The sequence below is a fragment of the Catharus ustulatus genome, chromosome 4 (genome assembly GCF_009819885.2).
Source record: "Catharus ustulatus isolate bCatUst1 chromosome 4, bCatUst1.pri.v2, whole genome shotgun sequence".
NCBI lineage: Eukaryota > Metazoa > Chordata > Aves > Passeriformes > Turdidae > Catharus > Catharus ustulatus.
The window spans coordinates 62280408-62308155 of record NC_046224.1 but is presented as its reverse complement, the minus strand read 5'-3'; the positions used below and the strand labels follow the sequence as shown (position 1 = coordinate 62308155).

Sequence of the window (27748 nt, the reverse complement as noted above, 5' to 3'; positions counted from 1 at the left end):
AGATTTCCTTACGGATAATGACCACTTTGGTGTGAAGCTAAGAAGGTGGCCAGGGTGTGTTTGTGTTGCTTGGGCCTTTCTGAAAGACATGGTGGCTGTTGTGTAATGTAGTGTTGAGCAGTTTCAATCTTACTTCAGGTGAAAACGTATTTCTTTCTCTAAATGTTCTTATGGCATACAGCACACACACTTTTCTTACAAAAAACCCCAACTGTGGATACTAGTGAAAGCCAGGGAGAAAGCAGTCTTGGATTTTTCTCAGTCTACTCAAGGAAAACATGAGAGAAAGAATTATAAGAATGATGAAGCACCTGCTGCATGTGTGAGAGACATGATATTTTCATGAAAGTATGTTTACAAGGGGTGTTACCTTCCTTGCACCAATGAAATTATGTCTGTCCTTAGTTCCACGAACTGGTCTATAAAAGTGTAGTGTTTTTTTAATAAAGGGCTTTTTGCTTCTCTTCTGCATGAAGGAACTTTGTTGCTATATCCTTTTTGCCTCTCCCCTAGCACAAAGGCAACACCAAACAACTTAAATATTGCTAGAATGATGAAAGTGTCTCTTAAGCTGGAGCCTTGCTAAGACATTTCATATTTCCCCACAATATTTTCAGTGTGATGCAAAGCTTTCTTCTCAGCCATATGTAAGTTTTGTGTCCTTTCTTCATTCTGCCCATGGAATTAGCAGGTCCTATCTTCCATGCTTTGACAGAAGAAGATCCTAGCCTATGTTTTTATTCCACCATGTGTGTAATGTTGGAATGATGCTATGCTCACATCAGCTGGGAGCTTTGGCTGTTTCTTTTGGCTGTTGCCAGTCAGACAAGCACAGGTCTTCTAAATTCCATGTTGTTGTACTGAACTCTGTGCTATCCCTCTGTGCCCTTTGAAAGCCATGGATATTTATATCCAATGAGGGGAAATCCCTGCTGGGTTCTGGTTTTAGGTGCTCTGTTGTGCTTGAGACCAAGTTTGAAGGATTTAGAGCTCTTTTTTGGACATGCTGAGAACCTATAGCTCATGTTGCTTCCAGTGCAACCAGTCAATACCTCCAAAATGTGAAGCAAATCACAGACTGAATCTTCGAATTTGAGATTGACTGGCTTGGCACAATGTAGGCATGTTAAATCATTGACAGGGGTAGAAAGAAATAGAGAAGTCTTTTGAGCCTTAACATTTTCCTTGCATAATTTTCTGAGTTGCAGGTGGTTCTGGGTTGTATTTCACTGCATAGCCTGTCTGAGCCATCCTTGCACTGAGCAGAAAAAGGTGATCTCAGATCCTCAGTCTTTTATGCTGCACACTGGGGTTATGGTTCAGTACATGACCATCTTACTGCTATGATTTTTATAACCAAATTGCATAAACCCCAGGAGAACAGCTGTTTTTGGAGACCCCTTTCAGTTCTGAATTTCATCAGAACTCGAAAAGTCAAGCAGGAGATTTGGATTTGATTATTTGACTCATTACTTACCCTAAGTCCAGCTGGATACAAATTCTGTTTTGGCCTCCTTCCAAGTGATGACACATGCTCTTAAATAATATGCAAAGTGATAAATGATGTCATAAAGTGTTGTTCAAAAAAACCCCTTTTTGTCACAGTCTTGACTATGAAGAGAAAAAGACTTTTTGTAAATGAACTGGGAAGTTCACAGGAAATTGTTGCTCAGTTCTTTTATGGAAAAAAATAATTTATTTTGATAATTACAAAAAGAGCTATTCCATCACTTTTCTAGCTGTGTGTGCACAGAATCATTCTTGTCCCCCACCCCTCTTCCTGTCCTACCCATACACACTGTCTAATCAAATGGGGAAAGTGTTTTTTCCTTCCAGAATCTCCCGAGAATGTGGAAGGGACTGGAAGGACTATACCTTATCCTTTTTCTTCCCTGCCCATGACCTGTGGCTTTTACTTCCTTTCCTTTTTATCACTTGACTGATTTTTTCTTCTGTTAGTTAACTCCTGTTGGAACACGCTGAAGGTTCTGCCCATTTTCTTACTGTGAATTTTGAAAAAAATGCTGAATAGGCACATTTGAAAGGCACAGCTGTCCTTATATGTGGATTAAAATTGTGTGTTGAGCTGATATGAGAAAAACTTCTGCTTTAAGTCCTGTGGAAAAAAAGTGTCTATAAATTAATTAAACTGAGAACAGCATTAAAAGCAGCATTTGTATTTTTGTACTGCACAGTGGACTTTCAACTACTACATTTCTAGTGGATTATGCTGACCAGAATGTTTTTTTGGTGGAGGTTTTTTTGTTTGTTGTTGTGCATTTCAGTGCTAATATAAGAAGTGGATTTTTTCTATATAATACTATTTGAAGTTGAGATATATTCCATAATATATACTCTGGGCCAGGTTTTAGGATAGGTTTAATCTGTCTGCAAAGGTAAATATTAAAGGGATTCCACTTTTGGTCCTTTGGTTTAGAGCAGGCCTTGGTTTCTCTGCCTTACATCATCTACCTATGGTTTTGCAAGAAAATCCACTAATATAAGAATGATGGGATCTAATGAATCAAAGAATCATGGAATGGTTTGGGTCTTTCAACCTCCCAGGACACAGGAGTTCTTCTAGAAGCTGCTTTTGTAGACTGAAACCTTTTAGACATCAGGAAGCTAATCTCTAGGAACACAGGATAGAGTTACAACAATTTAAAAATCTTTATTTCTGAAGCTATCCTTTTTTTTGGAAAAGTGGGAATTTCTATGATGTTAATATGTTTTCTAACAGGTGACGTTATTATGATTGTTATATGTTTGCTAACTACAGCTAAACACCTTTCTCACTTATATTGTCAAATGTGTAAAAGAAAAGAACAAGAAAAAAATGAATATGTATAATTTGTATGTGGAGGGAGGCAGATTGCTGTTTTTGAATTTGTGGAAAATAGACAAGACTGTGGACTGTCTCCATTCACCCAGTTATTATTCATGAATTAAGGAATTTTTGACTACATGTTCAACTTCCTAATAACTTTAATTTGTTATTGCTGTCCTCCAGAGAACCTTTCCTTTCTGTTAAAACAATCTTCCTGTTTTGTTTTTTGTTTGTTTGTTTTCCTGTTTTAAACTGAGATGATATTTTGCATGTCCAAGACAAAGTGCACAGTGACAGTCTTGGGCATGAAATTGTCCAGGAAGTGCAATAAATACCATGGACATTGCAATTCTTGTTTTTGTTGTTGGTGGGTTTTTTTGTTAATTTTCCTTTACCTTTTCTGTTAATTTGTTTTTCTTTGTTTTCTTTTTGTTTATTTGTTATTTGTTCCTGGGGAAACTGATAATTGTGTTTTACCTAATCTGAAACCAGTCATTCCCTTAAATTTGAATTTTACTGTAGCTTTAATGCCTGTAAATGCAGCACACACAATTTTCAATTAGTGTTATGTATGGTAAGGCATAATAGGTATGGATAAGAAGACACTGGAGAAGTGCCTTGGCATTCTGACAAACTGGATCATTTTCGAGCACATTGGAAATAAAATGTACTTTGCTAAGTAGCAGTTGGGAGAGGAAATATTATTTCAAGGGTAAAATGATGACAATTGTAAAACAAAGTGTAAATTATCCTCCAAGAAGCTCATCTAACCTCAATTTTTGAGCTAGTATTGTTTCAGAAATGTCTCACTACGCTCCCTTGATTACATTAGACTAGAGGGGAAGAAGTCCTTAAGGTCCTCAATGCTGATAGTAATATTACTGATGATGGAGGTTGAGATTAGATTTTTCTGCTTGATATTCCAAGGCATATTTCTGAATTTTTGTAGACAAAAACCCACATAAATTTAAAAACCCAACAAGCCAAACAAACCTCCCAACACCTCCCCAACCTGAGCCGAACAAAAGCTCATAGTGCTGCAGTATATTTTATTCATGGGGTTAAAATGCACTGTTTTGTTGCACTAAGGTGCTCCCCATTTGTCAGTGGGAGAAGGCTGTTCAAGTGTAGCCAAAATGATGTCACATATATTGCTTAATTCAGTAGTAATTAAAAACCCGAAAAAGGAAAAAAAAATATGTTTTTCCCCAAAATCTATCAGTTTGCTCTGTGGATACTCCCAGGAAAATATCTCATGCCCTTAGTATATGTGACGCACCTTGCAGGCACTCAGTGTGGACATTGCAATTGCCTCAAAATATTAATTAATCCAAAGTAATAGTTATAGTACTACTTAATAGTAGCTAATGTTAATTTTAAAAGGATATGGAAATTTGAGTTGTGGATCTTCACCCCTGTTAATGAATGCCTCCTGAAGCCAATGAGAATGCAAACAGAGGAATAGAGCATTGGAGGAAGACTGGGGTCTTTTGTGCTCTAGGTCTTTAGACTTTGTATTTCAGTCTCTCAGCACTCAGAACGAGGCAATTCTTCTTTGGGGAACCAATTATATAAATATTTGATGCATATTTTTCAACGACTCTGGTTACAGAAGCATTAATTAGCTAAAACATGTTCTGCTCCTGTATGTTACTTATATGGGGCTGAAATGTAATACACAGCTCTTATAAAATTAAAGTTGAGCAGGCAAGGCAAGGTTTTCAGCGGTAGTGAAGTGAACGTGATGAAAATATTGGCAAGTTGATTAACTATTTAAGAGGAAATTATGTGTCCATTTTAAACAGGATTTTGAAATAGTCCCATGGGATTTAGGTGTGATTAAATCAGCATTAAAATTATTATTCATAATAAAAGGTGGCTAAGTAGAATGGCTGTGCTGTCAAAACTCAAAATCCATATTATGAATACTGGGGTTTTATTTAATGACTGTGTTGTGACTTGAATAGATGAATGGGCAGACAGACTCACTCTGTTTATTTTAATTACCATCCAGACTCTTGGTGCTCAACTATGAGGTACCTTAGTCAAAATGGCTTCCAAGAGATGTAGAGAAAATTGAAAAGATGTAAAAAAATAATCTGTGTTTTGTCAATAACATTTATAAAGCTCTTGGGTAAGCAGTGGTACATGTCATCAATTGTCAACATATTGGGAAATGAAGTAATCCATACCTTGAATTTTAGATGAAGGTAGAACAGGGCTGTATATGCTGGTGATATTTACAGTGGGATTTGGGCTAGAGGCCAAAAATCCTAATTTTGCATGTATTTTTTACATAATACTGTTTCTAGCAGATTTGCCTGGTAGAAATGGCCAATAGCCTCCTGAATTTGTGTTTTCATTTCTTTGTGTCCTGTTCTGAGTTCTATCACCTGCTGGGAGAACTGCTTCAAGTCCTACAAACTGCCTGGCAGATGAGAGCCCCCAGGGAATGGCTCGTGCATCTCTGCTGGGGCATGGCAGGGGGAGAGTGGGACACTTGCAGGCTAGGGCATGCACAGGAACAAAATCAGCTTCTTGGCCTGGTCACAGATGATTCCCTGAAAACATATTTTAATTATCAGTGCTCTCGTTTGCAGCAGAAGTTTTAATGTGCAAATTAAATCCCTGGGGAGGGTTTGAAAGGTGACACATGAAGCCCTGAGGGATGTGATGCTGCCCCAGTGCCTGCAGAGGAGGCTTGGAGACTGAATAGTGATAATTTCTCCAAGGCATTAAGACCAGTGCAGCTTCATGAAAATATAGTGTAAAATATGAGATAGTTTGGGGGATTTGGAGCTGGGATTTGTTGCTTTTCTGAACTATTTAATGCCAGCAGTCACACTGCTGCTGTTGAGCTGAGGTGCTGGGTGAGGACTGCCCTACCTGCAATGCCTGATGCACCTTGACCTATTCTTTGTCACAGCAAAAAGAAATCCTGAATTTCAGGATTTCTTTTGTAGGGAAAATGGGACTTTCTTTGCTTTCCTGTCCCCAGACCACTGCTTACTTAGTCTCTAGCAACAAACAGCCCTGCAGGTATCTCTGGTGCCAAGGGAATGCTCACTACTGAATTTCTGATGGTTGGATAATTATTCTGTGATTTCACTATTTTTTTAGAGGCATTGATGGTTAGCCATGAATTCACATCTCACAAAAATCCTTTGCCTAAACTGCTTTGAAGCACATGTAACGCTGTATATAAGTGTTGCCTGTTTTCAATAAGTTGCTTTTATACATATATACATTAATTTATATACTGGTTTATGTTACAGAGATAAAGGATCTGAGCTAAGACAGTGCTCCTTTCCCTCTTTTTCCTTTCCTTTTTTTCCTTTCTACCTGCAAGAAGGCAAACTAAAAGACATTCCATAAGGTGTCATTCAGCCATCTCAGATTCAGGAATGGATTCCAACAGGAAAAAGCCTGGGGGTATCTGACAGTGGAAATGAATCCTTGCAGGATAGGACTGTCTAATGGGAAAAAACCCCACAACTGTTTGTGTGTGTGGGGAGTGAGGGGGTGGAATTTGGTATCTTTTGGCAGATCCAGGGAAAGGTAATGTAAATAATGACTCAGGGTTGTGGGATTCTTGTATGTTCTGAGCTCTTCTTGCTTTACTGATTACGCTAATGGCTGTGTGTGTGTCATTCTGCCCAAATTTCAGTGACTATAATGTCTTGTTCATCATGACATTATGCTCAGACAGGCAAGGAATATTTTTCCAGGAAGTGAGACACTGTAGGGAAGAAATATCCTGAAACATTTTACACTGTGTACACTTTCAAATGTTATATTGTACTAGAGAGGGATGGATTTTGAAGTGAAAACTGGATTTAAGGTTTTCAACATGAACAGTGGAGAAGTATTTTCAAGAGAAAACAAAGTAATCTTTTGCAGACCTAAGTTCTAAGTAGGGGCAGAGTTCCAACAGCTTAATTGTAGTTCCTGTGGGTGAGCACAGATTTAGTGGGGGAAAGCTGTCATAGAGGGGAAGATTCATTAATTGTCCCACATGGCTACATACTGAAAAAAAAGAGGAAACTGTGATGTACAAGCCACAAGTTGTAATGAGATTGTGTTCAAAATGTCTTTCCTGGTCATTGCAAGGTGTATTAAGTCACAGGACAAGTCAAATCAATCAAAACTATCACAGAATTGCTGCCATTATTTTTCCTGAATAGAACAACAAGGAAAAAAATAATTTAGCAGAGTGGCATTGGGCTGTATGATTCTCATTAGCATTAATGAGAGTTTCGTGGCTAAATCCCCATGCACAGCATGGAAAATTTACCTTTCTGGGTGGGTTGTCTCCTTGGTACACAGTGCTAATAAATGTGTGCCCTCTATCTCTTGTGTACAGGTATGTACTCACAGTAACAGGCCAAAGAAAAAATCATGTTAGATCTTGATTTATGTAATATTGTGCTGCATTCTGTAATATTCAGTAATTTCTGTGCAGTTATTCCGGGTCAGCATTAATTTAACAATGATTTCATCCCTGAAACCAAATGGTTAGACAAAATTATTTATTTTGAACAGGTGCATGGATTTTTATTTGTTTTTTGGGGGCTTAATTTTTTGTTTCTTTTTTTGTTTGTTTTGTTTGTTTGCTTGTTTGTATATGTTGATAATGAATATGTTTGCTTTAAGCTCTGACATCTAGAAATTAACTAATCAGTTCTCTGCTGGCTTCTCCCTTGAATTCCTGGATTCTGTAATCATTTTAAAGCATTAGAGAATCACTAAAAGGATTGACACCCATACACTGCTCTACTAAGGAAATTCTGGGGGTGGAGTTTGGTAGATGATCTTGGAGTTTCATACATAGACTAATTTTTTTTTTTTTTTTAACTGACACCTGTTCATGGGGAACAAAAAGACACCAATAGAAGCATTTTTCTGGAAATGTAGAGGTGGCCAATGCTTTCCATAGGTTGGAGCCAACACAGTGTTCTGGAAAAATACCAACATCCTTCTCTTCCAGAGGAGCCCAGTTGCACTTCCCTTCGTCATTTCCCAGCTGGAACATGGGGAATTTTTCTGCAGTCTTTTTCTACACATTCACTAAGCTCAGTTGTGGTTTACCTGGAGTAATTTAGTAATACAAAGAAAAAATAACATTTCAGACATATAGACTATATATATATATATTCAAGATCTTGCAAATACCTAAGCAGAACTCCACTCTGACACCTCCAAAGTGTTAGTTCAAACTACTGTAATTTTTCCTTTCACTTCAAAATAGTGAAAGATATTGCTGTCCATCCTACACTTAGGACTTTTCCTCAAGTCACTCAAAGTCCTAAGTCTGCTCCTATTGAAGCTGGTTACAGAGGGTGAGGAATGACTTGAGTTTGCTAATGCTTTGAATGTTTCAACTCCATGCATGTTGCATAAGTCACAGGATTTACAAGTTTTAGTTTTTTAGGATTTAAGTGTCATTGTTTCTGTCTGTTGCTTTCCTCATTCCCATTATCCTCACTCATTTGTAAGTTTGTCTGTCTTGGAAACCTCTGGTGTTCTTGCTCTTTTCCCAACTCTCATATTCCATACTTCATTTTGACTGATCATTCTTTGCTTGCCTCTGAAGATGTGCAAATGTTCAGCTGCTACTGAGCCTTGTTAGGTCATCAAGACAAAAGTAATGTCCTAAAGATTGTGTGTCTAAGGAAGGTCACTGTAAGGCTCTTCCACCCTTTCAACGTGCACACTCTGGTTAGTGGGTCCTAGGAAATCTCATACCATATTTTTTGCTAAATTAGGGATGCTTTCAGGCTTTTGCAGTGCAGTCAACTCACTGTGGTGCCCCACAGCCCTGGCAAGCCTCCCTGCTTGTCACAGGTCCCTGTGAGTTCACTGGATAATGTTTACTCCCTGCCTGCAGTGGCACTGATCAGCTTTCACAGGTCAATGAGTGGTACCTGCTTCACCTCACCAGTGCTTGACCTGCTCACCTGCTTCTGGCCTCTGCCAATGTTCCTCTGTCCCTTCACACCAGTCTCCTGCTTGCCTGGCCACCACAGGGTGCTCAATTTCTGCCCACAATGCTCTTTCTCCGTATCCTGCATGCTGTTCTGATTACTAAGGAGAAATTACTTTGTTTTTTCTTGAAAAGACCCCTCCACTGTTCATGTTTAAAATCTTGAAAATCCTGCCACTCCTCAGTGTCACTGTATCTTTTCTAGGTCAGTGTGAAGTCAGTCCTTCACCTTTCCCTGCTGCTCGTTAGCTGCCATCATTCACAGGCCTGCGTTAAGTCACAACATCCAAGATATCTTGATGACCCTGTGTGTCCCTTTAGCTTAGAATAGTCCATGAACTGTGATCCTTTCCACTGAGGAAAATCCACAGCTGGAACACCCAGACACGTGGATTTCATACTTCCCAACTGCTTTTCTCTCAACACTTTGGTGCAAAATTTCCTTCCTCCCTTTTTCTCTCCTTCTTTCAAAGCTGGCATTAAGAAACTTCTCACCCAAAGCTGGCCAAGTTCAGCTTCAGTGAAGTGCCAAAGTTTGCTCATTAAAGCACTTGCTTTACTTTTCAGCTGATGTGTTGCAGGAGGCACCTGAGAGCACCACAGTGACGACCTAAAACACGGCTTGCACCACAAGGGACTGGGCTGTTTTTCACCTGTGAGCCACAGTTCACAAGTGACTCTCCTGGAAAGTATTTGTTGGTTTAGGGATGTTTTGTCACATCTGGCCACCAACTGGCAAGTCTCTTCACAGAAAAGTCAGTACAAAGAATGCTTTTACCAAGATCCAGCTGCAAATTGTTGTTAATTTCTGTATCTTCATAATGCTCAGACTCTCTGGAAGGATGAACCTCACATATCAGGGGATCTGCTAGATGATCTGCTGTTATTAAAGACAGCTCATTTTAGTATTTAAAATTAGGTGTGGTTTTATAATATAGTAATTGGTAACCCTCTTGATATCAGTATAGCAATTCTGTAGTAATGTACTGTGCTCCTAGCAATTCTCCCTTCCATTATTTAATAAAAAAATGCAAATATAATTAGAATGTAAAACCAATTTTGTTAATGTTGTAGAATTTTAAGTATCACAGCTCTAAGGCCCTAATAGGTAGCTCTAAAATGTATTCCTTCACTTGTGCATGTGAGTGGTAATTACCAAAGATTATAATTGATATATAATTACAGAGCACTCCAGTGTAATTAAAACCACAATAAAAAGTGTAGCCAAGGAATCATACATCAAAAGCTGTAAGCTGAATCCAGGAATTGAGGCAGTGGGCATCCTCCTGCTACCTCAACCCTTGAAAACAAATGGGAAAGTGGAAGAAATGAAAGAGGCAGAATCAGAATCCCAGGATGGCTCAGGCTGGAAGGGAGCACAGAGGGTCACTGGTGCCACCTCCCTGCTCCAGCAGGGCCATCCCAGAGCACAGGGTACACCATTGTGTCCAGCTGGCTCTGGAATATCCCCAGCGAGGAGACTCCACACCCTGTCTGGTCTCTGTTCAGCACTGCCCAGGGAAGAAGTTGTGCCTCCTGTGCAGGTGGAACCCCCTGGGCTCAGTCCCTGCCCGTGGCTCTGGTGCCATTGCTGGACACAGCTCTTCAGATGTGCCTCCCAGGGCTGGGCAGAGGGGCAGGATCACTCCCTGACCTGCTGGCAGTTCCTTAGTACACACCTAAGGGCTCTTTCAAGTGCTAACAGGACAAGATAAATTCCTGTTGCCTGTTACTCTCCATATCCAGGTGCCTGTGATCAGATACATTTCTCTATAATCAGTACAAAGGGGAAGGTGTCTTTGAAGAGCAAAGTTCATCCTGATTCTCAGATGCCTGTTCAGAGGAACGACAGGAATTGCTGTTACCTCCTGCATTCCTGAAATGAAGTCTAGCAGGGCTCCTACCTTTGTCTTTATCAGTGTCAATGTCAAAATTGCTGTGAGATTACTTTTAGAAGGTGTAACTGTTGTCAAATTTAAAATGTTGTTAAATACATGAGGGCAGAGACAGGAATCAAACCTAACTAGCAAAAAACTGTCATGGGACTGAAGGTATTTTTGCATACAGGACCTCCTCTTCCTGTGTTCCCTGGCATCCTATCTGAGTTTCTTTCAGTTCTGGTTTCCAGTTCTGGTTTCCTGTTTTCATCTCTTTTATTGTTGAACAGAACACAGCAGAAAAGTAGAGGTGAAAACCATGTGAATGCTAAGTTGTTTCACTGGAAAATGGGTTTTCAAATCCCTACATTCCCAGAATGGTTTGGGTTGGAAGGGACTTTAAGGATCACCTCATTCTACCCCCTGCATGGGCAGGGACACCTTCCACTATCCCAGGTTGCTCAGAGCCCCATCCAAGCTGGCCTGGAACACTTCCAGGGATGGGGCAGCCGCAGTTTCTCTGGGCAACAAATGTGTGAAGCCATTTGTGTGAAGGGGAATGAGAATGAAAAATGAAAAATTTCCCTTTGGCAGCATGTCTGTATTCATCTTTACACTTATTTCCCACAACTGAAATCTGCTTCCCCCAACTCCTTTTCTTAAAATGTTTTTCTTTTACCTGCACACACATGATGTAAATCTTCAGCTTTTCTTCCTCACAAGAAATTTGTGTCTTTATTCTACCACTTGCCTGTAACATTGACAACTGTATTTATTACAGATCCTTTTTTTAGAAAAGGGGTCTATATAATACTTTTTAGAAAGTATAAAACCTTAGTTTGTAATACTATATAAATACCTATTAAATTATGTAGAATTTTGTAGTTATTATATATTACTTAACAACCTGTTTTGTTCAGTTGGTGGCAAGAGGTGTATTACTGTCGTGAACTTGCTATTATTTTTGTCCAGAGTTCTGGATTGGAGAAATGCATTATGATTAGATGTTGATATATTGGTATATTAATTACAGGCAGGCAAATTGTGCTGGAGTGGGAATGGAAATGTGAATAGCCCATATGGTATATATTCCTTTGCTGGGGGCAGGAGGAGAAGCTTGGAACCCCAGAGCAGTTTCCCTGGAAGGGCAATGTTCAAGCAGGGGTTTCTAATTTAGTTATGTATGATTGTGTGTATAAATCTATATCTATACATATATGTCTATACTAACCTGTGGACTTAAGGGGAATTGAGGCATTTTTTAGACTTCAGAGTTATGCAAACCTGTGTGTGTTTTTGCTTTTAGTCCAAAGGGAGCATTGCAAAAAGCTGCATTTTTTTTTTTTTGGTAAACCATCTCTATAAATATTTGGAAAGAGCTAACACATGTTGCAAATATTTAGTTAAGAGTCTTTGTTAAAGCAAAATTTGAGAAAACTCTAAAATCATAATATCTTACCAGTATTACAGATCATTCTGTATATGTGTGAATGTCCCAGTTGAAGCCTGCATCAGCCAAAACATCTGCTCAGTTATCTCCTATTGATGTGTGAATTTCCTGACAAAAGCCCCACTCAATATTTTTAATAGTGAATGCTAAATTTAAAGTTAGATTTTTAATGTTTTCCCATCATGTGCAGAAGTTATATAACCAGATCTGGATCTGTGTGGTTACTGCTATTTATACTACTGTCGGGTTGTACAACAGATGAGGATTCGGCTCAGTTATTCAGTGATCCAGTTATTCAGTTCTGAATAAACACAGAAAAAAGGGAAGGGTTCTGTATTACTAAGATTTTAATTGGTGTATAAGAAAATAGAACAGAGTAGCCAAGATAAATCAAAGTATGTGCTGTGCTCTCAAACTTGTGCAAATGAGACTTTGATCTGATTGAAGAACTTTATGATCAGGACATCACAATGCATTTAAGTTATCCTTAACCACAAGTGCAATATTTGTGTAATAGAAGTGCCAGCATGGATATGTAGTAGTGAAAGGCAAGGTAAAATATGCATCTAATTTTTCATGCCTTAGTCTCCTCATCTCTTTTTGTTTTGCCAGTACTGCTTAAATTTGTTAATTTTTTCCTTGTTTGTTATTTTTGTTCCAAGTTTTGCAGATTAAATCTCTCATCTCTGAATATTCTCCTTACTGCATGCCAAGAACCAAAAGCATTTTGTGATCAGTATGAAACTGATACTGATAGATAGACTTGGTCATGCCCCCTGCAAATGGACCCAAGTTTTGCTTGAGACATCTTTGTTTACTGAAGACTGACAAACAAGTGGGGGAAAATAAAAAGGCAGAACAGCCTCTCCCACTTTTTACTTTTGATATTAGTCCTGATATATTCTAATGATGTCACTTGAAGTGTGATCACACTGAACACTTCATGTAAGCAGCAGTTCCCAGGTGATGCCAGGCCAGAGGACAGTGAATGCTGTGGCAGTTTGTTATGAGAACATGTTCTGAGGCTCTTTCTCAAGCAAAAAGTCTCTTAAGTCCTCGGGAGAACACCCTCCTGAGGCAGTCAAAACTTGGCATAAGAGTTTTTACTCCAAACATCACTTTCCCTATGTTCTCTTTGTGAATGCTTTCGAAGTACCCTCTTAGTATGTGAGGTTAAGTGTGTGACTCCATCAGCTCTTTAAAAGTGATGGCTACATTCTGCAGGTCTTAATAACAGTAGCATAAAGAGATTTTTGTTTTTCCCACTGGTTTCTGAAAGCTTTGACTTGGCACTCATGAGCCATAATGCATAGAAGGAACCACACCGGAGAGTAAATGTGTTATGGGTCATCAAGAGAAGGCTTTGGGGTGACCTCATTGTCCCTTCCAGTGCCTGAAGGGAGTCCACAGGAAAGATGGAGAGAGACTTGACAAGAGCCTGGAGTGACAGGATGAGGGGCAATGGCTTCACACTGACAGAGGGCAGGGTTAGATTGGGTATTAGGAAGGAATTGTTCCCTGTGAGGGTGGGGAGGCCCTGGCACAGGTTTCCCAGAGAAGCTGTGGCTGCCCCATCCCTGGCAGTGTCCAAGGTCAGGTTGGATGGAGCTCTGAGGAGCCTGGGATAGTGGAAGGTGACCCTGCCCATGGCAGGGGGCTCGAACAAGAAGACCTTTAAGGTCTTTTACAACCCAAACCATTCTATTATTCTGTGATTTAGATTTTCTCTTGCTGAACATATCTTCCTCTTAAGTCACAGCCTAGCATAGTGTGCTTGTGGCTTTATTTCTTGATCTCCCTTTTGTGAACTTCTAATATTTAGCAGAAAATTGTTATGGTAGAAGTAGAGGAAAAACATGATGGAACCATGCCAAACAAAAGCTCAAAAATGTTCACTGCAATCTAATCCGTGTGTATTTTTAAAGGTAGGAGTGCAAGCAGCATTACAGTAGGATTTTGAGTGAGCTGATGTAAAACAGCAAAAAGATTTATGAAAATGACAAAATGGAGAGTACTTCTAATGAGACATAAAATGGATTTTAAGATGTGAAAGATGGAAAGTACTTGCTACTATATGTGCTATAGCACCACATTTATTACAAAAACCTGGTAGTGATTTCCAGTAAATTTCAATTTGTGTGATACTACCAGGATTGGAATAACAAATCTTACGTTTTTGCCTTTGCTAATTCATTTCCCTCATGGCATAAAACTCTTTGGCAGTGTATCATGTTAATATTCATATTCTGCATTCTGTCTGCTAATTATCTTTATAATAATTGAAAGTTAAAGGCCCACTTGACCCTTACATCTCTAGAAGTGATTTGTTCAGCTTTCCACATAAATGGTCATATTTCAATGCCAAGCTAAAAGTAAAATCTCCCTAAAATGTTTTTGTTGCATGCTGTTGTGAAATGTATTGGAAAACCTACAACTTTATCATGTGTCAAGCTTTAGCAAACAGTGGTATTTTGGTGTTTGCTGACAATTTATTCTTAGAATCGTAAAAGAAAATGAAATTCATATTTATAATGATTTGACAACTGATTTTTTAATAATCCTCCTTTAATTTTATTGTTACAGAGAAGCAAACTGGCACTTACATATTGTGACTGGCTGGTGTCTCCTTTTTGCATTGGCAGAATGACTCTGAGTTTATGGTGATGGGGATGAGAGCTAAATCTGGCCAACAGAGTTTGGGGCATGTAGAGAGCAGTATTGCCAGGATGGATGAAAAACTATGTGCTGTAATAGTTATTGTACTGATATCTACTGAGTGATTCCCTTTGGACCATACTTTTGGGGAACTGAGTGTATTGAGGCCTGGTTTTAAAAAGTGTTGATAATTCAGCACATTCTGCAGACATCACTAGAACATGCTGGCTAATTGACATTATTGAAAATCCAGTGTTGTCCATTTACTGATTTCACTGATTACCATGCTCCCGAGGGAAGATACTGTTTTGAGCCCTAGTACCTCATTAACTGAGGGTGCTGGGTGCCCCAGAGCACCACAAATGTTCTAACATTGAATTTCCATCTATGAAATTGAAAGGTATTTCTTGGACACTGAGTCCCAGCCCATTTGCCAAGCTTCTGGTGCCTAGCTGCAACATTTCAAGCAACTATTTATCCCTGTTTGATTAATTGCTCAGATTTCAAGGCTGTTACTCTTGCTGCCTTCTTATCATCTACAGAGCCTGCAAGCACCCAGCAGAGCTTCTCACCTCCACATTTCACCTGGAGCAGGCTTGTACCTTCCTAACAGGGAACTGGTTCTCCAGGTATTGGCAATACTGCCATAAAATGATCCTGTGGTGTGAGATTCCCTCAGTGCAGTACAGGGTATCCAAGAGTTGCAATGCTAAAATGTTTAGGAAACAGCAGGAATGGCACAAACGTTTGTGATGCTTTTACTGTGATGCTCTCCTGGTGACAGCTATGTTCATCTCAAGTGCTTCCCCCCATGTGATGTTGTTTGCCCACCTAGGAGTCTTCTAGGGATCTCTATCCCAAATTCTGGCATGGTTTCTTCTTAAAATGCTATTCAGGTCTCAGCCCCCTCACTGATTCCTATGTAGATGCCATAACAAGGCTTTTGTGGATCCTCTGAACCCATTTTTGGTCCAAGTTATCGCTTTGGAGGTGAGGAGGTAGACAGTGCACATTGAATTGAAGATGTGGATACTGCTATGTTTCAGTGGAGTTTTTTTATTAGTCTTTATGCCTTTCCTAATAAGATATAAGCTTTGTTTTACTTCTTGGCTCTTAGAAAATACTGAACTACTATTTTTCAAAGGATTTTCTGTTGCAGCCTTGAGGTGTCGTTACTGACCAGGTGAAATCAGAGCCCAGCATCTTATATGTGGATTTAGACTTAACCCACAGATATTGCTTTATATTTATTTACATTGAGAGCTCTTTGCTTTTGTTCAGGCTCTTACAAAGCTTTTCTACAAATTTTCACAGTCTGCCCTTATCCTTGTTACCTTGAAAAACTTCATCTGCTTTATCTTTCTCCAGGCCACTTTAGCTGATATTGGATACTGCTAGCTCTGAAAAATCCCCTTTAGTAACTTTTTTTTCCCAGCAGTGCAGATTCTCCTCCTAGCCAGTTTCTTGTTGTTTAACTGATTATTTCTCCACCCCTGGGCCTGTTGCCTTATCCAAAATGAGTCATGTGATGCTACTGGGGGACTGCCCCTGCCTCTTCCTCATCACTCCCTGTTTGCAGTGAGACTGTAGCTGTCCAGGGACGCTTTGCATTCCCTGCCAGCAAACAAGCCAGCCCAGATACTTAGATTATCTTCATCTTAATCCCCTCCCAGCCAACCTTCATTTTACTGCTACTGATCTTTGGAGAGAGCGACCTCAAAGGGCTACACCATCCTGGAAAAGCTTGTAGCCTCTGATTAGGAGAACACTCTTATTAAATCGAATATATTTGTACCATCTGTTAACACTTTCAAATTACAGAACGCCCCCTTAAAGTATTTTTGTAAAGAATGAATTGAACTTAAAAATCTTTCAACACCAAATTGAATCATCCCTTTATATGATTGTTTGCTAACATCCCAGATCAACCATGGAGTGATGAAGGAATATTTTAAAATACCCTTCCGCTGTTTTTCAGTCTTAAGTATTTTTAATTTTCTTTTCCTCAAGATAATTTTTTCCCTTGAAATTGAGTTTGCTAGAGTGAGAGTTCAGTCTCTGGTTCATTAATCCCCCCACTGGTTACATGCCTGTTATCTGGTCTAAAGATTGACTTCCATGATCTTGCTGCTTCATCTGGAAAATTGTTTAGGTCATAAATCTCTGTGCAGATTAGTGAGTCTCATTCCCTCAAGAGGAATTACATTGTACCCTTTTTAATGTTAACTCTTTGTTGATTTTATTATTGATAATAAAGTTTGATATGATGTATTCTACAGAATATTGGCTTATTTTTTAGCTAATTTGGCACTGAATGTAGCCAGGCCAGCTGATTACGTGATTTTCCATTGACACTGCCAAAATACAGGAGGTGGTAGAGTAGACACAGTCCTCCCTTCTTCTTTGAGGTAGTTTGGTTTGGGTGGGGAGGCTTTCAATTTTACACTTCATTTTTATTATTTGCGGTATTCAATCTCAGATGTGCTGAAATTGTGCCAGGCTTTTGTGGCAAACAATTTGTGTCATTGACATAGGAGAAATTTGCTGATAAAATGATTTGAAATAATTAGGGATGATTTTGCTTTATGTTTAAAAGACAGTTTTGATGCTATAGTGATTAGTGGACAGAGATAAACATTTGGGAAATGCTGGTGAAAGTGCAGTAATTTTTTAATGCAAAATGCATATTTAGAAAGAATTGAAATGAATGACAGTCCTTGCATATTTGTTACTCACCTGCATATCTATCCTGCATTGAACACTGCAATAATGCACAGGTCTTTGTCTTTTTTTTTTTTGGTTTTTTGTTTGTTTGTTTGTTTTTGGGGTTTTTTTTGTTGTTTGTTTGTTTTTTTTGTTTTATTTGGCAGATTTATCAATCAATTCTACATTTGTTCTTGAGTTTCTAGAAGCTCATTTTCATTCTGTTCCATGACATTAAAAATTTCCATCTACTTCAGGGGAAGCACACCTGTGTTTTTAGGTTTCCTGTATCATCTCATGCAGAAACACTTCCTGTCTGTACATGAGTGGGAAGATTTTGGTTGGAGAGGTTGCAATGCCATGAAGAATCACTGCAAAGGATGAGCAAAGCCAGCTGTTTCATACCACAGTGCTTTACCTAAGAAATTGAAATTATATAGGGGTTTTTTTTTTGGTGTTTTGGCCAGACCTTTCATGACCAGGTGTTCTGTTCTATGCTTATACACACAAATATATTCTTTAACTATTTATGTTCACAGATGGGGGTAAGAGAACAAAATAAACAAGACATTTACATCATCACTGTTGGTAGAAATTAAGAAAGAGAAAAGTAAACTTTCAAAATGTGTGAATTATGGCAGCTTTGCTTAAGGTCTTGAGCATATCTGTGTACCCATGCAGTGAGGGAAATTTCACCCTGGAGAAATAATGAAAATAGAAAGGGGAAAGTTTGGCAAAGGTAAAAGAGCTATAGTTTTATGAAGGAAAATACGTAAATTATAAGATGCACAATATATAGCCATACTGTCTTATTAGTTTATTGCCTTATTTGAGCACTTCTCAGTCTGGAACATATTTATCTTCACAAAAGCCTTTTGATAGGGAGAAGTTCCATTTTCTTCATAGGCTAAGAGGCAGAGTTAATTTACCAGCCTACAGTTACAGGATACAGTGTCTCCTGTAATCTAACATGAGCAGGGAGTTGCTCTGGACTGACATGTTCTTGTCAGGACACTTTGGATGTTGTTGTCTCACCTGGACCAGTGCCCTGCACTTTCCCAGTGGAGCTAGCCCACACTATCATTGATGATGGATTGATTTTGTATCTTGGACACAAAACTCCAGGAACAGAAACACACTGTTTCACAGACAGAAATTCAATCTATTTGGCGCAAGCACAGCCACTTCTGCAGTCTCTGCCTAAATCTGGCAGTGCTGTGTCATGCAATCTAGTGCTACCTGTGCTGGGGGCCAACAGCTCAGCACTTGGCTCTGCTCTTGTAAAATGAAGGTGAGCACAGTTCTGTGATAATAACAAGAAATTGCTTTTTATTTGCACTATCACATCGCTTTGGTATTTGCCTCGATTTCCAGGGCTGGTATCAGGAGAGCAGACATTAATTTTGAACAATTGCATTTGCAGACGTAATGGATCCATTTGGTGTTGGAATTAATGGGAAGATGATTACTTTTACTGAGCTAATAGGACCTGTCTTTTCTTTTCCTCACTACAAACTGTTTCACTGATGCTTTCTCAGTGTGGCTGCATTACCAAAAGTTGTCTCATTATGTTAACTGGAACCATAATTATATTGCTGTCAGGTATTTTTCCATCTATTTAATAATCACTGAAGGATGAAACATTTAAAGTTCAGCTATTTGGGTTTTTTCCTAGGAAGTTTACATGCTTCAGGTTTTATGATTTATGATTTATCAATTTCCTATTCACATTTTTAAAAAAATCATTAGAAAAATTGGCAGTTCCCTGGGCTTCCTTAGACATTAATTAATAACTTATTTTCAGCTTCCTTCTACCCTTTGGTGTTGCTTTTTCTTCCTGTTAAGATACACAGCAGAAATCTTTTTCTTTGGACAAGTATTTAAGAATAACTATTTCTTTAATATATAAGTGATTTATAAACTATCTTCCTTAAATATGGAATGATTCGTGATTTCATGATGAGAAAATGACAAAAAATACTTACTAAGCTGTAGAATTCAGCATTGAATTCTCTATTTGCAAAGTTCCTAGGAACAGTGTGCTCACCATAAAAAAAAAAGCCTGGGGCTCTTCCAAAATAAAATCATAGTTTTTTCCCTTTCTTGGCTTCATAGTGACTGACAAACCTGATGCCTTTAGTACTGTATGATTTAGCTCATGTTAAAAGTGCCTAAATAAATTTTAGTTTTGTTTAGTTAAGCTTGTCTAGCCATGTTTCAGAATGTTCAGCTTTCACTAAAAAGAATAATCACTTTATATATATATATATGAGAACTTCTGTAGTTACACTTTTTTTTTTCTGCTATGGCCTTGATGGTGATAAGTTTGCAATAAATCTTAAACTTGCAGCTGATGCAGGTCCTAATGTGTTTTACTGTTAAGGCAGGAAAGATAGAAAAAGTCTCCTTTGGAGAAATTTGAATTTTATTCAGCTTATACATTTCCAGTCCAAGACAGAAAAAATGCAATATAGGTTGCTGTTAAAGCTCTGCTTTAGACTGCTAAGAATCATGATAAACTGAAAGAAATACCCAATATATTTTTCTTCATGTGCTGATTGAAAAGCAAAGCTGACCTTCTAGATTTTCTTCCATTTGACTTTAATGCTGAGCTTTCCTACTGAAATGGGAAAACCGAATTCAGCTTCAGAAAACAGAGAAGCAGCCAAGATATAAATATATCTTGAATTATTCTGAATGAATTATTGAAAATCTTCCACTCTTGAAACTTATTGGAAGAACTCTGTAATATGGAATATAGATTTGACAGGAAAAAAAATGGATCATGAGAGCAACAAATCTGTTTGTCATCTGCCTAGAAATACTTAGTAGTTTAAATAATATAATTGGGGAGTACAGTGATAGAGACATGGAACAATGCAGGGCCAAGGAAAAAGTCCTGTGGGACATCAGCTGCAAGCGAAAAAGGACTTGATTAAGGATGGCTGTATTAAATAACAAGTGAATGGCCTAACAAAAACAATGTTTGCCAGCACCACATGTTGGCTTTAGTGACTCATCCAGAGTACAATGAATCAGCAGGAGTGATTCTGAGCATTCTAAATAGAAGACTGACAGCGTTTCATTAGCTCAAAGTGATGAGCGTGTGCACAATTATCATTTCAGGTGATTAACTAGAGGACACCAGTTAGGGGGTGTCTCCAGTAAACAGTTATAAATCCACTCTGGCAAGGAGAAAGGCAAGTTCTAACTTTTGGAGATGTTTGCAATACAAGAAGCCCTCTGGGAATAAGTTAATTGTGCAGATCCTTGCCAGACATCATAAGGAAAAAAGGACATTTAAAGACACCTGGAACTGCTGCAGGTGAAGCCTGGAAAAGTGGGGAAAGGAATCTTACCAGAGTAGTAGTCCTATAGGTTTTTGTTTTAGTGAGTCCATAGAAAATGAGCTAGATGGCTTGTCTCTTGAGCTATGCTAATAAATTGATGGTTTCAAATTTATTTTAAAATTCTTCAATTAATTTGAATGTTAGGAAGATGTGGGAGATGTGGTTCTAGTAATGTCGAGGTGAACATCCAACAGCCCATTGTTCTGCATCTTTTGTTTACCATGCAGCAGGAGTCACCTAGTCCTGTTTTCCCTACTTTATTTACTTTGCACTAGTGTTTATTAAAATTACCTTGATTTCCCATCACAGGGTGATTTTTAGGCCTTCGAACAGTGTTTAATGGTCTGATTCCTCATCATCTGGTATCGCTTCATGAGCAGCACAACTTTCCGAATTATTTTTGTTCAAATATACAAGGGTCAGATTCTTCATCTGGTCTTTTCAATCAAATGATTTGCCTAATTTTATTTGCAATCTGTGTAGTCATATGAGCCTGAGCTGGAAACAACCAATTAGATCCCACAATTCCTCCTCTTGCCAACATGGAATATAATCCCCCAGACAGGGACACGTGCTTGATTTTAGCCAAAAGCTCAGAAGACGCTCCTGATCTTCACCCACTGAAATTTAACCTCTCATCTGTTATTAATCTATTTTCAGCAAATGATTACCAGAACATCTGCTCATGCCCAGTAAATTTTTCCTTCCTTCTCTTAAAGCTGACTTCCCCAGTGGACTGATGGAAGAGAGATTCTGCAGCTCGTTCTACTCTTTAGAATAGCATTTAACCACTGAAGAAATGTTAACTGAAGTTGAGGGCGTGATTTTTGTCAATCCCGTTGCACCTATAGGGGAAATAAGAGAAAGAGGTTGCAATAATAGTTGGATTTTCATATAACTTTTTAATTTTTTTTTTTAATCAAGAAGCAAAATAGCACATTCAGCAAATGCGTGTTTTGGGGTTACATAAAGATGGAAACAACCACACAAAGATCGTTAATCTTAGCATTAATCAAGTCTTTGAATCACAGGATCATTGAGGTTGGAAAAGACCTCCCAGGATCTTCAAGTCCAACCTTTGGCAAATCACCACTTTTGTCATCCAACCCAGAGCACTGAGTGCAATGTCCAGTCATTCCTGGGACACCTCCAGGGATGGGGATTCACCACTTCCCTGGGCAGCCCCTTTCCAGTGCCTGAGCACCTTTTCCATGAAGAAATTCCTCCTGAAAGCCTTCCTGTGTCCACTTCCATGTCCTTCCCAAATAGGATAGTCTGACAGTCTGCAATCAGGAGGATGATGGCAGAGGAGAGTTTTCAGGAGGGTTTTGAAATCTGGGAAGGCACGAGCTCTTTGGATTTTTGTCAAGGAAGTTCCCTCAAAGAGGAGGTGCAGTGTGGGAGATAGTGTGAGAACTGGTCATTGCCTTGATTTGTCTGATATTCCCTTTCTAATCTCCCTCCCAACTTTTCTTCCCTACATTTCCACACTAAGCATTTATCCTTGTGATTTACTGGTACAATTTATTTGTGTGCCTTGAGGAAAACACTGTCTGAACCTTCCTTCATTTAATTTTCATGTTTTTCTCAAGGGTGTTGCTTTCTGCTCTCAGGTGCCTTTCTGTAACTCAAATGTGCTACCGGGACATCTTTTGCACAGCTTGCAAAAAAACTGGATGTGCCAAAGTTCTTTTGGGCATTTTATGCTTCTGACTGGCATAACCAATCATTTATATAAACATGAGGCTCATATCTCTATTCAGTCGTTAAATTTTTATGTTTTCTTTAGGTTTGCTTCTTCAACTGCAGATATTTAGGGCAGCAGATGTTGGGCCTGATTCCATGTAAGGAACCACTCATCTGATGAAGTGTGTGGAAAATAACTGGGCAAAACTGAAAACGAGAGCTAAAGAGAAGCCCACCCAGAGCAGGAGAATTTTTTTTTTAATCATGTTGGTTCAGATGGCCACTAAAGAAATCAGATCCCTTCTAAAATATCAATATACATAAAAAGCTGTATCTCGGGGGTTACTCATGCACATAATTCCAATATCTGGTCCTGTAGCTTTCTGTTATCCTGGGGCACACACAGTTAAACTGGAGGCAGTAGATTAATGGATTTTAGAGCATAGAAGATTCTGCTTTTAAGGAAAACATCACTTTGCAGGCCAGCTGTAGCAGAAGTTGGTTATTCCCTGTGACTGTTGACTATTGTTGAATGATTTAGTTGGAGCTGACAGCTTCAGACATTAGCACTACATTGTGTTCAAGAACATTTAAATACATTGTTTTCCCTTTTTTTTTTTTTTTTTTTTGTTTTTACGTTTCAGAACAAGAGCCAAGGACTGAGTTTTGTCCGCATACATGCGCCTTGGCAAGTCCTCAGTCGAGAAGCAGAACTCCTTAAAATAAAAATGCCCACTAAAAAGGTAAATATCTCCCATTTTCTATCAACAACTTTTATGATTGAAGCAGCAGGGATCAGAATCATCATTAAATGCATAGAAGCCCATGGAGTTTACTTTGTTTCAAAAATCAGAGAAAATGAACTGTCAGGCTTATTTTTCACATTTCCAAGTCTTTTGAGATGATTTACTGTTCAGAGCTATATTTAAGATGGGATTTCCAAAGGGGTTTTTAAAGACCACAGAGGCAGCTGGCTGATGGACTGCATTCAGGAGGGTGATGACAGAGGTGAGTGTTAAGGAGAACTTTGAAAGCTGAGAAGGCAGGAGCTGTCTGGATTTTTGTCCAAGAAATTCCCTCAAAGGTGAGAGGTCGTATGGAAGATAGTATGAAACTGGTCACTGTCTTGAGACTTCTCCAAAGAGAGAGGCTCTCCTCAGAGAATCTTTTATGGTGGTATCAGTGACTTAGTGAATTCAGTCCTGCCTGTTGTCACTAAAACTTCATCTCACTCTCTTCTGTCTGTTTTCAGCAGAGTTGCTGGCAAACCTTGTAAATTCTGAGTAGCAAATCCCCCAATCTGTGTTCCTGAAATTATTTAATCCATTGGTTAACAACTCCACTGGAGGCAGAGGATCTGCCTTGTGCTTTTAGTTAGTGACATTCACCAACTGCACTAAAAACCACTTATTTCTTTGCATTGTCATTAGAAATAAAGGAAAAACAGATTTTATTTCCTCCCACTGCATTGTTTGATTTTTGTATGAGTTTTTTGTCTTGTTTTCACCCACCAAAATCTTCATTGTGGTTCACATTTCGTGCTGTTACAACCTATCATCAGAAGATTGGCCAAATCATCTTGCATACTCTTAATGGGTTTACTTCCCAGGGGAAAAAACAAAAAGGATATTTCCAATCAATGTTTGAAAATGAGTAGGTTTTAGCCAGCTACAGTACTTCTAGAAACTTTCTACTTATTCTACTCCTCTCTTTGATCCCTTCCAAAATTAATTCCTTTTATGCGTTTTTAGTGCCTACTTATTTCTCTGTCCTTCTTCCCTCATGGGAATTTTCCTCTCCAAGTTTTTTGCAGATGCACCAAAGTAAATTTTACTCTATTTTAATTGATGAATATTGCCATAATTTTGGCCTAGGTTAAGGTCTGTCCAGAAGTTGATAATCTCTGATGGCATCCTCCTCATTCACACAAATTCTGTATCCCCCTCTTTCCTCTGATTGGGAGAAAAAATCCTCTGTTCTCTCCAAAAATAAAAAAAAGTTCTCTCTTATCTCTAGCTGCAGAAATGGTACCACTATCAGAATCAAGCTTGACAGGAAAACTCTATTCATGTCCTAGGGCTTGGGTTTCTTTTTAAATTAAAAGCAGTTGAAAGAGAAATTTCCTTTGAAGGAAAAAAATAATCCACTTTGAAAAAAACTGAAATAGTGTATTTTGGGGATTTGGCAATATAAAATAAAAAATTAAACCAGTAACCACTAAAAGGAAAATCCTTGTTTTGTTCAAAGATACAAAATATTGCTCTCAAGGCACATTAGGTATTTTCTGTGATGCTATTTTTATTAATTCAAGGATCATATTAAAACATTTTAAAAAAGAGGCATTTTCAGTGGAAAACATTTATCCACCTCTAAACACAAATCAGTTGCAAATATTTTTTCCCCAAATGTTCAGTTTTAAATTATCTTTCAGAATATAAGAAATGCTGGAAAAAGGTATCCTCTGAGCCCTTTTAACCATATATAAACTTTTGGATCTGATAGAGCTATTTTGGTGAGTGAGACCATGCCAGGCTCAAACATGAGCACAGGAAACAAATAGGAACAACTGGGAGGGTTGTTCTGTGGCCAGAGCTGTGATGGTTCTGGCTTTAGTGAGTCTTGGGGGAATGAATCCTGGGACTGGAATGCTGGGATAGGAAAGTAAAAGCTGCTCAGGAGGGATAGGCAGAGATGGAGAGGTGGAAGAGTTGTCCTGTGTGGAAGGGAAAAGCTGCATTTAAGGGATTATAAGGTTGGAAGTTTCTGGATGAAAGTTAGGGGGATGGAAAACAAGGCAGACGTCAATGAGAGTTGTGTAATGACGTGATTAATTATTCCATAGACAACCAACAGAAACTTCTTGTGCTTATGGGAAATACTCACTTCCTAAGCATTAATTGGAAATATTGCCCTGCTGTGACAAGCAAGTCTGAGAAATTCCTGAAGGGTTTTGAAGAAAATACTTTGCCACATGGATTCAGTGAACCAGCTATGAAAGATGCCCTACCTGGCTGGGTACTTGTGAATAGAGAAGGATGTGGAATATGTGGTAGGAGACTGCCTTAGCTACAGCAGCCACAAAAGGGTTGAATTTAAAATATTCAGTCTAATGAGAAAAAAAGGTCAACAGAGCTACTGCTCTAGGTTTCAAGGAGTAAACTCAAAACCACTCATGGGGCTACTCAACCCTGGTCCCTGGGAATCTGCTTTGGAGTGCTCCATGAGTGCTTGGTTGGACAGGGAATTCCTCGTGAAGCTTGAGAAGAAAAGGAGCTTTTCTATCTCTAGCAACAAGAACAGGCCTCACAGGAAGTTTACAAAGCTGTGGTTCACATATTCAGGGAGAAAACACAAAAAACCAAAACTCATCTTGAGTTGAAACTAGCCAGTGTTGTACCACACAACTGAAAGACTTTTTAAAGTATGTTAATAACAGAGAAAGTGTGAGGAAAATATTGGACCAATACTTGGTGGAAGTGGTCACCTGACAAACAGAGATGATGGGAAAAGGACGCCTTCAATGCTTTTTTTTGCCTTAGTCTTTAATATTAATAATCCTGGATTGCCTGGTCCTGAGACAGAGAACTGCAGGTGTGAGAACAGTTTGTGAATTTCCACTTGTGGCCACTGAATTTTTAAGGGACCGTCAGTATCCACTGCATGCTCAGAAGTCCATGGGGCCTCATGAATTGATCCCAGAGTACTGAAGGAATTAGCAGGACCCCTTTCAATCCACTTCCAAAGGACTTGGTACTCACTGACTGAGAGCCACTTGGGGTTATTACAATTTACAAGAGGGAAGAGCCAGGAAATGACATCCCTAATATTCCAACCTCAGGACTTGGAATAGGCATGGAGAAAGTCATACCATCTGCAGCTAAAAGGCACTTGAAGGACAAAGCATTCCTCAGGCACAGACAATAAAGTTTCACAATGGGAAAGTCCTGGCTAACTAATTATGTATCCTTCTGCTATAAGGTTCCCTGCCTAGTGGATGAGAGGGAGGCAGTAAATGTAACTTTTCCCACTGGATTTTAGTAATGTTTTTAATATTATCCCTCAGAGCATGCTTCTGGTCAGGTGGTTTAACTGTGAGATGAGCAGGTACCTGGAGCTCTGGGTGAAGAACTTGGTTTTTTTTTGTTGTATTAGCAATATTAGCAATTCTTCACTGACTTTTTTTTGGAACTGAAGCCTAAATGGATTCAGGTGCTTACAGTTTTATGGGAATATGTCTTCAGAGAAGACTCTTACTTTAATTGCAGGTCTAAACATGTATGTACAGCAAATTCTTTTTTCTTTTTTTTCCTTTCTTCATTTTAGTGTAATTTTTGAAGGGACATGCTAATGCATAGTTTTATTTCCTCAGATGTATGAAATCACAGAAGAAAAGGGAATACTTAAAACTTTAAATGAAATATGGTGCAAATTGACTGAACCTCTGCAACCCCAGGTGCCACAACAAGAAAATACCAAGATGAAAACCTTGTCCTACCCGTTTTCCAGAGAGAAAATATATATGTGAGTACTTTAAAATGTGATGGACAGTGAAGAAAACTGGCATGTATCGTTTTAGTGCTGTAATTTCTTTTTCCCACATTTCAGTCAAAATTCAGAAATTCATCAAGCATATCTGGAAAGCCTAAGGGAACATCCAAAAATGCTATATTTTCAGTGGATTAACAGAAATCTAAGTTGCAGAGACTTTCTGCCAGTGTTGTACTTATTTCTGCAGGATAAGGCACTGGAATAAATGCATCAAATAAGATTTCCGTATGTTTAACTTCAAACATAGAAATCTTCCCACCAAATTCCTGATAATTTGGTTAAGGATATTACTGCCTGTTTTGAAAAAAGCAAGGGCTAGTAGAAATATGGTGGTATTTTCCATCTTGATAGATTTATTGTAGCAATTAAAACTCAGCTAATAATATGCAGATAAGGAATTCTTGACACCTGCCCTCTCACTCAAAATAATATTTCTGGGCCCAGTTTGACATGAAACACTCTTTTTTTGCTCCTGGGTGTCTCCTTGTATTTATGTCCAATAAATAAAATTCAGTAATAAATATAGTGACCCACCATTTCATTTATTGCCCTCTGACAATTTTAATTAATTCTGAATATGAGTCAAATTGATGGAGGAGAATAAACTGGGAAGCTAATTTCACATATGATGATTTTGAGGTTTAAGGGAAGGCATAATTCCAGTGGAAT

At 38.6% G+C, this 27748-nt stretch overlaps 1 protein-coding gene across 1 annotated transcript in view; it reads left to right on the top strand.

Annotated features, from left to right (window-relative positions):
- The window catches only part of LOC116995534 (anoctamin-2-like), a 150212-nt gene that overhangs the window by 7638 nt on the left and 114826 nt on the right, over positions 1–27748 (top strand). The window contains exons 4-5 of the mRNA XM_033058334.1: positions 23176–23274; positions 26901–27052. Of these exons, the coding sequence (XP_032914225.1) occupies positions 23176–23274; positions 26901–27052 (251 nt within the window). The remainder of the gene's footprint in view (positions 1–23175; positions 23275–26900; positions 27053–27748) is intronic.